General features: G+C 51.8%; 1 protein-coding gene across 1 annotated transcript in view; it reads left to right on the plus strand.

Moving 5' to 3' along the window:
* Positions 1-12,136, plus strand: part of LOC100907934 (uncharacterized) — a 47,379-nt gene that overhangs the window by 21,758 nt on the left and 13,485 nt on the right. The window contains exon 2 of the mRNA XM_029111057.1: positions 1,693-1,915. Within this exon, the coding sequence (XP_028966890.1) occupies positions 1,693-1,915 (223 nt within the window). The remainder of the gene's footprint in view (positions 1-1,692; positions 1,916-12,136) is intronic.

Genomic DNA, 12,136 nt, shown 5'->3' on the forward strand with positions numbered 1-12,136 from the left:
ATCCTAGAGGACATGTACCTGAAGAATCTCGGAGCACTCTCTGATTCCACAATCTTCGTCTCTAGCAGATATCTTTGTCGCGTGAGGCAGCGCTCCAGCCTCTTGCGCAGTCGTTTCGTCCCGGTGACATCTGAAGCAGGGCATCCATTCAGTGCGCTCTCCAGGCGTTGGATGCACTGAGCAATCGGACGGTCATTCCGCATGTTCTTGCGAGGAACATGAATGTCGACAAGGAAGCGAAGGTATTCTGTCAGTATGCTGTACATGTCGTCAGCCGTCTCAGAATTCTGAAACATCTGTTGCCAGTTGGTGGCCAACAGCGACGCATTTATCGCCTCGTAGTCAGCGCGCTCGAAATCATGCTCGTTGCGCACAGGGCAGCCCTTGACAACACCATCAAAGGAAAACATGATGCCCAAATGATCTGACTCAACTGGGTTAGGCACAACAACAACGTCGTCACAGTCCAACATTCCGTGTGTACACAGAACGAGATCAATCAGAGCACCGCTGGCCGGTCGGGTTATCTCCGTCACCAGCTGCTTCAGGCCGTTCGAGACACAGAAATCGAGAAGTATCCTTTCCTTAGGATGACCACCCGCCAAGCGTCCTCCTTCAGACCAGTCGATATGGGGGCAATTAAAGTCACCCATGATTATCACAGAGCTCGAGGTACAGAGCAGTCGTTCCATCTCCTCCGTGAGTAGATTACGAGATTACGAAATCCTACGCTTTTCGGAAATAATCGAAAACCCCAGCTGTGACATCGCCCGATAGCGTTCCGTGGATCCGCTCGAAAGTAATTCCGGCCGATGCGCTGGTTAAGGTATCGTCTAATCCGTCGCATCTGCCTCTAGATAGCGGAGTCCATTGTTCTGAGTGTCCTGCTCCCTGATGCGTCGCGTCGGCTCCTGTCGTCAACCTAGAGGATCTCTCCCCATTGAGACCTTCCGCTGGCGACCCAGAGGAACTTCCGAACTTTTGACAGAGGGCTTCTGCTCCAGCAGACGCTGCAACCGGAAACGGGCGCATCTCGATCTTCAATGTTCATCGCCTGAAAATGTATCTCGTATTCTTTTTATCTCAAAATAAACATCAGATCCACTCCCGCGAGCGCTCAACCGCAGACTCGAACTGACAGACTTCAACTAACACCCAAACTTATTATTTTCATGAGCCACTTAATTATACGACTTACGTGGGCTCCTTCTGAAGTCTGATTCAACCGCCGTAAACCGAAAGAAAAAGAATTGTTCGCGCCCATTGTTTATTGGCGTGGCGCTACATCTGTCGAGAGTCATAATAGTTTTTGGCCTTTTCTATTCCCTCTTGTTAATGGACCTGTCATGAGAACGCGCAGCGTGAGAGCGCCTCGGACGACAATCCGTTGCTTGTGTCGTTCGTCAATTCCACAGTCGGCTGGGTTTTCTTTCACATTTTTCCGTAGTCCTCCCGGCTTTGAAGCATAGATGTAGGGATCGGTGGCGGCCCGTCAACAAGAGTGTCATGGTTTTTATCGTCTCTATATTCAGACATTGATCCGAATCTCCGACCGGGAGGCAGGGGATCGCTTGAACTTGGGCAGAGTCTTAGAAGATCATTCCCGTCGCATCCGGGTCGGTGCAAACGGAGCTCGATATCGATTCGGCTTGAGATCGACGGATGAACTTCAATCGCTCCGTTTCTTTGCAGCTCTCCAGTCGGTGACTACTTGCAGCCGATACGACGACGTTCGACTGCATTGCGATGCGCCAGCGCGAATTGTGATCCATGAGGCCCGGTTTACATCTGAAATGCCTTTGTTAGAGCTCGAGCAGCGCTGTAACCATACTGACCCTGGCACGTACGTCAAGGTGCTAAACGGTCAGCACGGCTACAACTGCTCGGAAGACATCCGTTCCTCCATCAATCAGAGGTGAGTCCGTCTACCTTCCTAAATGTCAATTCATTAGCGCCCCATACGTCCAATTACGAGGGAGCGCGGGGATTTTCGTGACGTGCGACCGAGATGTCGGAAGACTTATCACAGAGCACTCTGAACAGCTCGACCAACAGAGACGAATATAGAATTCGGGACGTAAGTCGGCTCGCGGGTCCCGACCTCGAATCCAGAGGCGACCGATCCGAAATTTTGCTCTCGGGCTAAACAACCCGATTCTCCTCTTCTCTTCTGAGGGAAAGGGGGTCGGACTGCTCCTCGACAACAGAGAATTGACAACACGGTTGATGCTGCTTGCTCATTCACCTTCCCTGGTCAACTCACGTCCTGACAAACATGTAGACCGACGCGACAGTGTGGACGTGTCGAATACGGAGCTGGATGAGAGAGAGGAGAATGGAGGCTGAGACCTACCGAGGAATTAATTTCCCTACCTTGAGTCCGCTAGAGTGGGTAGCAACCTCCGGTCGTTTGTTAGGGTTGCGGAGTAATCAACGAGTTCCATTCACCCCCCGCCCCATGAGACTTCCCGACGGGGTCGACAAGTTCTGAAGTTTTGGGAGACAGTGGAGCCGTAAGGTGATTCGCATTGTTCTCACCCGCATCGAGGAATGTCACGCGGGAGATACCGAGAAATTTCACAAAAACCGAAAGTGGGAAAACGTCGAATGAAAACCTTCGAATGGACACGGTGAATGTCAAGGACGTAACTTTTTGGAGGATCAGTTCGCTCCTCTGAGAACGCCGATAGTGTCCACAACTTTCTCCCCGTCTGAAGATGTCAGGTCCTCCATCGCCCCCGCGATAAGCTCCGCCTTGGAGCGGGGACAAATTTTAGAAGAAACCTCATCCTTCCCTAATGGGAAGAGAAGAGTCGATGAAGTCAGTCGTCAGTGTGAATCGCTAGATCGATGTGAGAGCGTAAGTATTATGTATCTCCTCGAGGTTCCCGAGGACGAGCGCTCAAATTCTTGTGCCGACCGGTGATGGCCCCAGGCTTTTCGACAGAGACTCGCGGCTCTCGAAGACTAAAGTGGGATGCCTTCGGCTTCCCGACCGTGCCATTATTCTCAATCCGATACCTCGAAGTCGGAGGGGAACACCTCGACAGAATACCTGAGGGAAATTAGAGCTGAACGAGCATACCGCGGGACTGTTCGCAGCTTTTTGAATGTCACCTCAATCAAATCGAGACTATGCAGTTGGGAAGATTCCCTCTAAGCAATAGATTAGCCTAGTGATGCTGGAGCAATGGACATAGAGGATTGATACTCCCCCGAGCGGAATAGGTACTCCCTTTCCGCGAGAAGCATGCGCGACGAAGAGGAAAAGACCAGAAATATTCGAAAGAGATCTATTGCAAATTGTCCCATTCTGGAAAGTCGCAGATCCTCTGGCGAAATAGAGCGGGGGCCAATGTGGCTCACTCTTGCTCGGTCTTGTATCAACGAGAGCCAGCGCGAACGAGTCCGGGACTCAATCCCGGTCCAAATGTCTTACGAGTTTGTCAAAGCTCCATCAGTAAAGCCGGTTGGTCAGACAACGTCCATGAAAATCGAGCCGCAGTGGACGGACAAACAAACAGAAAGGTTGTAAAGCTTCGACGGCTGCCAGACGAGCTCACAGTCAATGAGTCGGACGTTGATCCGGACAGGAGGGAAAGAAAACGAGAAACTGTTCCTAAAAAAAGAGAACTTCGTCCCGAACGGCCGAAAAATCGCTCGCAACTTGACCGAAAGATCCGAAGCCCAGTGAAACCGCCTTCGAGGAAGAAGCTCATTTGCGTTAGGCTTCACAATACGCAGCTCGCTCACGCACAACATCCATGACAACTACGGACACCATTATCTGCTCGAAAAAGCCTGCGGCAATTCTTCTCGATACGTCTCCCTACGCGAAGTGTCCTCTCGCTGCTCTTTCTGACTGAGCGAGCTAGTTCTAACGAACGGCCGGCTCGATCAAATCGGTGATCGCCGGGGAAATTTCAATCCTGAAAAATCAGGCCCGAACGGCCTTCCGCCCTTCCACTCGAGACCCCCTATGCTCAAATCAACCTCCGCCTTCCCCCCTCCCCCTTCCCGGCATTGAAGGGCTGAGGAGATGTAGCGAGGGAAGCCAGCACCACAATTGAGCGACATCGACCGCGGCGACGTTTTGTCAGAGTTACCTCATTACCAGCCGTGGACGTAAATCTGTCGGCGGACGGATGAAAGCCTCAGCCGTAGTCGTTGAGCGCTATCGCAGAGGCGGAGATACAATCCCAAATGTGTTTCGGGCGTCTTTGCTTTCGACACTTGACGTTCTAATATTCTTACCGCAGTGTTCCTCAGAAGGAACGGAAGGTCACTGACTTTTGTTTTACGATCTTCGTTCGCTTTCGCGGACTCTAGCCCTTGATTCCCTCGACCGCTGAGCAACATCGGGTCACCTTTACTGCTTCTTCGATCTTCAAGAGATTGATGCTGAGTTTTTCTCCGTTCCTTCCCCTCCCGCCATTCTGAGATTCCTTCTTCAGCTCGCATCGATCCCAGGGACACTGGTTCTCGTCCTTCCTCTTTGCCACATCGGTGTGTTCGCCGGAATCAGCTCTCAGGGTCTTCGACTGAACAGATGGAGACGTTCATGGCGATGATTCAATCTAAGGTCGAGATGCCAAAGCAAAGTTTACCTTGGCCTAGAAGCTTCAACCTGACAGGATCAAATATATGGGCATGCCCGGAAATCGACTCATCCATGAGTAACGTGCAGGCTATAGTTCTATACCCCGCGCACCCCAAGCATACCCTCACGGAGTGTGCGCGGATGATGTCTCCACGCGTGAGCTCAACATAGTCATAGCTGAACTTCCGTCGCGAGCTGTTTACATGGGGCCTCTGGCGGCAGCGGGCTCGCTCGCTATAAAGAGGCTGTCTTACGAGTTTGTTCGTTGATTCGTCGTTTTGTATCGCCAAAAACAAATGCCTTCTCGGCAGCGTCCTCGATCTGATCTCCCTTGCCAGTTACGAAAGAGCCGCGATTGGTTATACCACGACTGGCTATGGATGAATCGATGGATCGTCAGAGAGAGAGAGTCAGCGATAAACCGCGCGAGGAGAAGCGAAATCGTAGATACTGATGTTGGCGGCTGGGATCAACATGCCTTCTGCGCCCTGGTAAATCTTTTCTGGTCCGAGCGTCAATTGAAATGGTTTGCTTTAGCTCCGGGAACCAGTTTCAACACGCAGTCTCGTGTCCTCAAGACAAGTCGCTGCGCATTTGTCGCTTGTCGCTCAGAGCAATGAATTGTGACTTAATTCCCCATCGGTCGCCATAGATGACGCTTTATATGGGTTTTCCGATCGAGACAACACTACTCCGCGGGGGCAAAGAATGCTGCGCTTCTTTCGGTGTGGGGGCTATTGTCGTGCGTCTGCGAGAATGAATTCGGCAACGCGGTCCGCTCCTCCCGGTCAACGCAATGGCGTTCCCGTCTGGTTTTCCGTCGCGGAAGTGTTCGGCCGCAGCAGGTATTCTCTCCTGGGAGAGAATAGCCTCGTAATTTCTCCCATCATTGAAAAAACCCTCACACACTCTAGAATGACACCTTTGTATCCGCGAGGAGCCATGATGGTTTCCGATTATTCGGGAATATGCGTTATCAGCGTGAATCGATGATGACATAACGTTCAGAGACATTTACGAGTCGTCCCCAGCTGCTCGGGCTCGAAACTCTGTAATTCGATGGGTTTTGCGGAACCCATCCCTGTGCTCTACGCGATCGTATGTCGAAACGATTTTCCTCCACGAAAATGCCTATGACGTCCGGGAAGAAGATCCGAAGATAAGGTGTCGAGCCCTTCTGGGAATCAACGATTGTTGACTGACTCTCGGAAGAGATACCCGTCGTAAATCCCGTCGTGCGCTCATCATCGGAAGCGTTTAGCACAGATCAGTAGGCTGACTAGCTTATGACATCGACGCGAGCGGCAATTATTGTTATCTAAAACGACATTCACTCCGATTCCCTCAACACATGTGTGCCGATGTCCGAGCGGACCTCGAGCGCGAGCGTAAGAGTATCAAAGTTCGTAGAGAGTTTGTTTGCGCTGCAGCTAATCGAAGCTGGACCCTCGAGCTCGAATGACCTTGTTTCAACAAAATCTGAGGAACGGAGCGTTGAATGCCTGAAAATTAAAATTAAGCGATGCTGCCAGCATCTTGCGCAGGACTTTTCGGAGATCTTTAATGAACACTTGTTCATCTCCGCGATCGAGCGCAGGAGACCGAGGATCGGGATGCCGAACCAAGGAAGAGCGGACTCTGAAGAAGCTTCGAGGAGCTGAATCGAAAGAAAGGCAGAATCCATTTCAGAGCTCGGGGCAGTCGTTTCTCAGTACCTGGAGGACGCTCGTGCGACTATTTTGCTTTGCTAGGCTAGCCGGCCAGCTGTCTGTCTGACCGTCCTCTCTTCCCTCTTCGGGAAAAGGAGGGAGATCTTTGCTACTTCAGATCCGGAGGCGGATTTAATGGGCACCGAGCGAGCATCAAGGGGAGCCTTTGTGAGTCACTTCTTCGCTTTCGGGGCGCTCCTTCGGGGCTTCATCGGCTCCTGCATTCCTTCGGCTGGGTCGAGAGAAGAATGTCCTCTCAGAATGAGGGAACACAAAAAACGACCATCGGTATATCATCTCAGCCCGGCGAGTCGGACTTTCCGAACGGCTTCAGAAGTCACCTCCGAGCGCTCCGGAAATCGCCTCCCGAGGGTTCTACTTCCACTCCAAACACGTCAGGTGGGCAGGCGCGTCCGCAGAGGGGGGACTAGGGGGCTATAGCACCCTCCTCCTAGATTGGGAGTTCGTAATGGTAAGATATAGGAGCGGGTCGCCATGTTGGAAATCAGCCCCATGCGAGGACCCGATCTAGCCCCCCCCCCGACGAAGAATCCTGTGGACGCCACTGCAGGTGGGATGGCCACACCGTGGAAGTATCATGGGCCGGCTCGCGATTCATGACCAGCAGAGTGCCCGGCGGTGATTCTGACTGTCAGACCAGGGTCAATATTCGAAGAGCAATCTCCGTCGGTGTAGGCATTCACCCGAGCGCGGCCGAGCGCCCCGGCCAGGGATATCACCCCTCAACAGAATTTGATCCCTCAACTGTTGGTCCTACAAGCGGAGAGACTTCGTTTAGAATTCGACAAAATCGCTCTCGTCGACTTGCCGCGTCCACCGATGGCGTTTTAACATCTAGTGATTCGAAATTCGTACACCATTGAGCAGCAACAGCTCGGGATTTGACAATGAGATATGTGCTCACTTCGAAATCTCACCCGCTTATATCCGGGGATATAAGCGGGCTTTGGAGAGGAGAAGTTCAGAGGGAGAAAGCGGAGCATGCCAAAAGATTTGAAAATCGTTGAACAACATTCTTCGGACAACGTGTGCTCTCAATACATCTCAGTACATCGATGCAGCGTCGGTGGCTCTTTCTGTCGCCGGACAGTGCTGAGGATTTTGATTTCGCCAGAGGAGTCTACTGACGGGGAACGGGGTAAATAGCAATTGTCTCCTGGAGCGGAATTTCAGGGGAGCCTCCGATCCACCCGAGATAGAGTCCGAGAGCCTGCTGGAACACTCTGACTGAGCGAGGGGAAGGCATATGCCATAAAAGATTCGAAAAGAGGAAATTCAATTTGATCCACGTTCCTACTCGAGAGCGACACTTGAAAATCAGTGCATCCGAAGTGCTCGTCAACGTTCACACTTCTCTGAGGGTTTCGATTTTCAAGAAAACCGTCCGCGGCTAATGAATGCTTGCCAGTTGGAGCTCTTCGAAGTGAGCACAATGAGAGCTCGCAAAAGTGTTCTTCTCGGCCCTTGGACGATCCCAAGAGTTCGACCACTCTGGCCGTGGATCCGCATGTATCACTATGGACAAATTTTCGCAAAACTCGGCTTCGGGAACTTCCCTAGCTCACTGCCAAATAAGATCGTCACAATTTGCAATGCCAACACGCAGGATGGGATGAGCGGCGAAAAAGACGAGGAGTAGGCGAGCACAATGCATCGAGCTCATGCCTCAATGGAGCAAATCGTCGCCGTTCGCGAAAGTCGAGCTTCCTCCGGTAAACATATTGTGTGCCTCGACGGATTTCGACCCCGACTCCAAAAGTCATTCGTCGCACGCGTCGCCGCGATCCATCGGTATCAGTCGGGATCCTGCATTCAGAATCCGGCGATTTTTCATTTCTATAAGACACGGAGGAATGATAAAAATTGATTACGTGGCTGAACACAGACCTAGACGCGCTCAAGTCACCTCGTCCAAGGGCGGGACAATTTTGCACCGCTGTGAGGGTCAGGCGGGGTTTTCGTCGCAATATCACCTCGCTAGATACAGACTTCCGAACAAGATCATCTAACTACTCTTCGGGACGGGAATTCGATCGGAGCGTCAAGCACGTATCACTTTGAGCTGATTAAAATTCGAGTCGACTGGGGGGCGAGTGTGTTGCTGATATTCTCGACGATCGTCCGGAGCGGATGCCAAACGAAGCATCGAGCAAGGAGAACCGATAGACGGATGCATCTCTTTCTGTCGGTGACACTGATGAAAACTCGTGCGACCTCAGAAATCAGAGAAAATCTCCTCGGTCCTCTGTGGAATACTCAATATCATTCAGCCACTCCGGAGCCATCCTGGCCCCGCTCTGTGCTCCTCGTCTGCCCGTCTGTCCGACTCCTTTCGGAGCGCTCACCTCAGGGTTTCCTCATCATTGGCTCCAGGCAGCGTAGCGTGAAAGAATCATCATAAACTTGGCTGTCGTCTTCGTCGTCGCTGACATCTTGATGTGAGTCTGTCCTGCAGTTGATCGATTGATTTTCAAATCGCTTGGCCTCCTCACAAACAGAGGTTCGTGAGGATGAGTGGAGAAGCCCCAGATATCCAGATGGAGGGCTCGACAGGAAGTTACTCTTCGGATCAACTCTCCAGTACTATGGCAGGCACTGCATGGATTGGGCGGACAGCGACATTCCGATCGAGAACGAGGCCAGGACCTTAAAGACACATTGAAACCTGATTACCGGCAGGGACGATGACGGCAAGCACGACGGACGACGAGCGCACCACCCACCTAATAACTCGACACCTCGCCGAGGGTGAAGCCGGAGTATATCTCTGGAGAGAAACTGGAGCTCACAACTCTATCGAGAATAAGTACTTGCTGCGCGACCTTGCTCGTGATATATGAAATTATTTTGACGCCATGCTTTCGTATGATCTGCGTATCTCCACGTGAATTTATGATCGAAGCTACGCTGACCTTTCATGCATTTCCCTCCGTGCGTCATCGCAATCTGCTAGATTCGAAGATTTCCTGGGAGAATCCCGAACGCACTCCGATACGGAGTGTCCTCACAGGCTTCTCATATTTTAGAAAGCAATCGCAGGTAGAGCGCCGAACCTCAGTCCGGAGCCTGAATCGATGGCTTTCGAAGGCTCGTCTCCGTCGTTTTCCGATGTCTCAGTCAGTTCGCCCGTCCTGGGGCAAAGAGATGCCAAGGTCGACTCGTGGAAGCAGCGGTGGTGGCGGCCCAGTGGGCTACCGTGCTGTGCCCTGCTCCACCCTTGACGTTGTTAGCAGAGGTGGCTTCGTTCAGGCAAATCAAGAAACAGCCCACCAGCGCAGGATATAGGAAACACGAGCTGCTTTAGCGAACGAGTCGCATTAAAGTTTGTGGCTCCGATTTGTCTTGCCGCGGCAATTTGCCCAGTGAAGCGTTCGGAACGAAAATACGAAGCCGTACCCGCGTGGCGCACGTAACGCACCCGAACGAACAAACAAACGCATATGTTGCAGGGAATTTATTACTCGGTTGACACTACAGTATATTGATTTGAGCGTCGCGCCCTCGTCGAGGTCGCGCATTGGGTTGCCACTTCCGTCTCCTTCTTGATGGATGCCGTGGATTTTGTACGGAAAAAGCAACTCATTCCTCCATGTTCTTCGAGCGTTCTTGGCGAGCTTTTCTCATGCAAATCGTATGTACTCTGAAGCTTCTGAGCGAAGAAAACTACGTTATCAGCACCGCGTCCCCTCCCCGGGACTTCGCGTCCAACATGCTAATTATATCCTACAACGCGCCAGAATCGGGTCGTATCGACAATTTTTTTATAAGCTTCAACTCGGGCGATCCTTGAAGTTTCCCCCGGTTCGTCGATTGTGTGCCGTCAATCTCTGTCTAAGGGAACTCACTGACCCTAAGCGGTCTTGCTACCATCGTCTACGACTTCCATTTAGCGAAAGGCCGTGTGCGGATTACTGCCGTCGTAAGCTATGTTAACACACACCAACCCACTCCCGCGTCTTATACTAACTGAATAGATTCTCCGCTCCTCTAGGAGCTTTAGGAGGGAGATGAGGTGGGGTGGTAGGTTTCCCAATAGTTGCGGCTCTCAGTCGGGGATTTTATTGGGTTTATTCGTGTCAGCTAATTATGGACGTGAGTCCGCCTACCAAGATTCCGAATGAGCTCTAGTGCCCTATCCCAGCGGTTCTCAACCTGGGTTCCGCGAGCCCCTGCTCGGCTGCTCAGACTTTTATTCATTTTATCGAATTGGAATGAATTTTCTAAGCTCTAATGCATGCAGGATACTTCATGCGATCGTGGTCGAAGGTTTTGAGGTGATTGAGGGGAAAATTTGGAAAGATAGAGTCCGAAACCAATAATAAGGGTTCCGCGGAACCCCACCTGGGTTCCGCGGGGCAAGAAAGGTTCAGAACCCCTGCCCTATCCAATAGGTCGTTTTCCTTAACCGCATGAGTCGGGGGCACTCAATATCCTTGGTCGTTGAAAGTTGTGATAATTCTGAGGATGTATTCTAACCTCTCTGATATTCCACCGACATCGGGAACTTCCATGGATCTCCGGCTCTCCAGAGATAGAATGTCTAATGTCTAATGTCTGCTGGATCCCCATCGTTATGCGGAGGGGAAAATATCTCATTTAGTTCGAGCGTGGAATCACCAGAGACCTCTCCCACTGATCCGGACCATGAAAAATTCCCCGGAATTAAAAAATAGTAGTCGTTTGCGCGGGGTCAAAACGTGGCCAGCTCCGACAATTAAGGGCCGACAAATTGACGCTTACACGCGGGAGGCCGTCGACGACAGCATTTGCAGCCGAAGCCACAGTCGGTCCTCAAGTATTTTACGCAGACGGACGGTCGAATCACTGAATGGATAGGTATCTAAGGTCCGCGGCTCAATCTGAGTTTCATCGCCATGTGCAGAAAAATTCTCAGCTTGAATTTGCATTGTTTCGACGTTTCCTCGCGGTGGTCTCGTCGCTCGCTCGAGTCTCTTGGGCTAGATAGCCTGCTCGATGGTTCGGTCGACCAGTCGCTCCGCTAGACCATCTATCTGTGTGTCGAACACGCTTACTTTTGTCCCCCGAAACTCAGCAGCAAACTACTGATCCAGACCCACGTGTGCATCGCAGACAATGTCAGTATCACAATTCGATCGCCGCCGACACCCCTCGGCACGCTCCATATGCTCCGGACTTCAGACCCCAGGTTCCGAATCTTCGCGTCCACCATCATTACTCGCAGCGGTGGTGGAGCGGCTGGCGATTTTCATAGAGTCCTGCGACACTCGCACCATCGAATCGTCTGAACGTGTGAGGGACGGAAAGTTCGGCCTGTCAAATCGGGGATTCAGTCCCCGGACTCGAATTTTGAGTGCGATGCTTAGAGTCTGAGATCTACCGCCAACTCGAGTCGAGAACGCCTCAATCCCTCGAAATGCTCCAAGACGTAGCGGTCTCGTCGGGGTTATGCTCTCAGAGAGTTCCTATCGCGGAAGGGCTCGTCGGTCACAATTCTTCCCTGTTCCACATTCTTTGTTTCGTTTGCTTTTCAATGTCACGCTGCATTTATTTCTGATCACTCCGAGCTCAGAGCACGTGGTCTACATGTAAAGGTGAAGGCAGCCGCAGCGGCGATGGCGGCACCTCGAATTTAATAAACCCCCCGGGGGGCTGTGGGCGTTCCTAAACACACACGACCTCGTTTTCCATCTATTCTCGTTAGTGGAAGCACATGGAGAGAGCGAACGAAACGACGGAGTCGTCCACTAGAGATAGCGAGAAAGGAAACAAGGGTTACAAACACCCCTTTGAGGGATACACTGTCCCAATATGGTCAGCTCTGGTA

The sequence above is a fragment of the Galendromus occidentalis genome, unplaced genomic scaffold (assembly GCF_000255335.2).
Source record: "Galendromus occidentalis unplaced genomic scaffold, Mocc_1.1 scf7180000077213, whole genome shotgun sequence".
Lineage (NCBI taxonomy): Eukaryota > Metazoa > Arthropoda > Arachnida > Mesostigmata > Phytoseiidae > Galendromus > Galendromus occidentalis.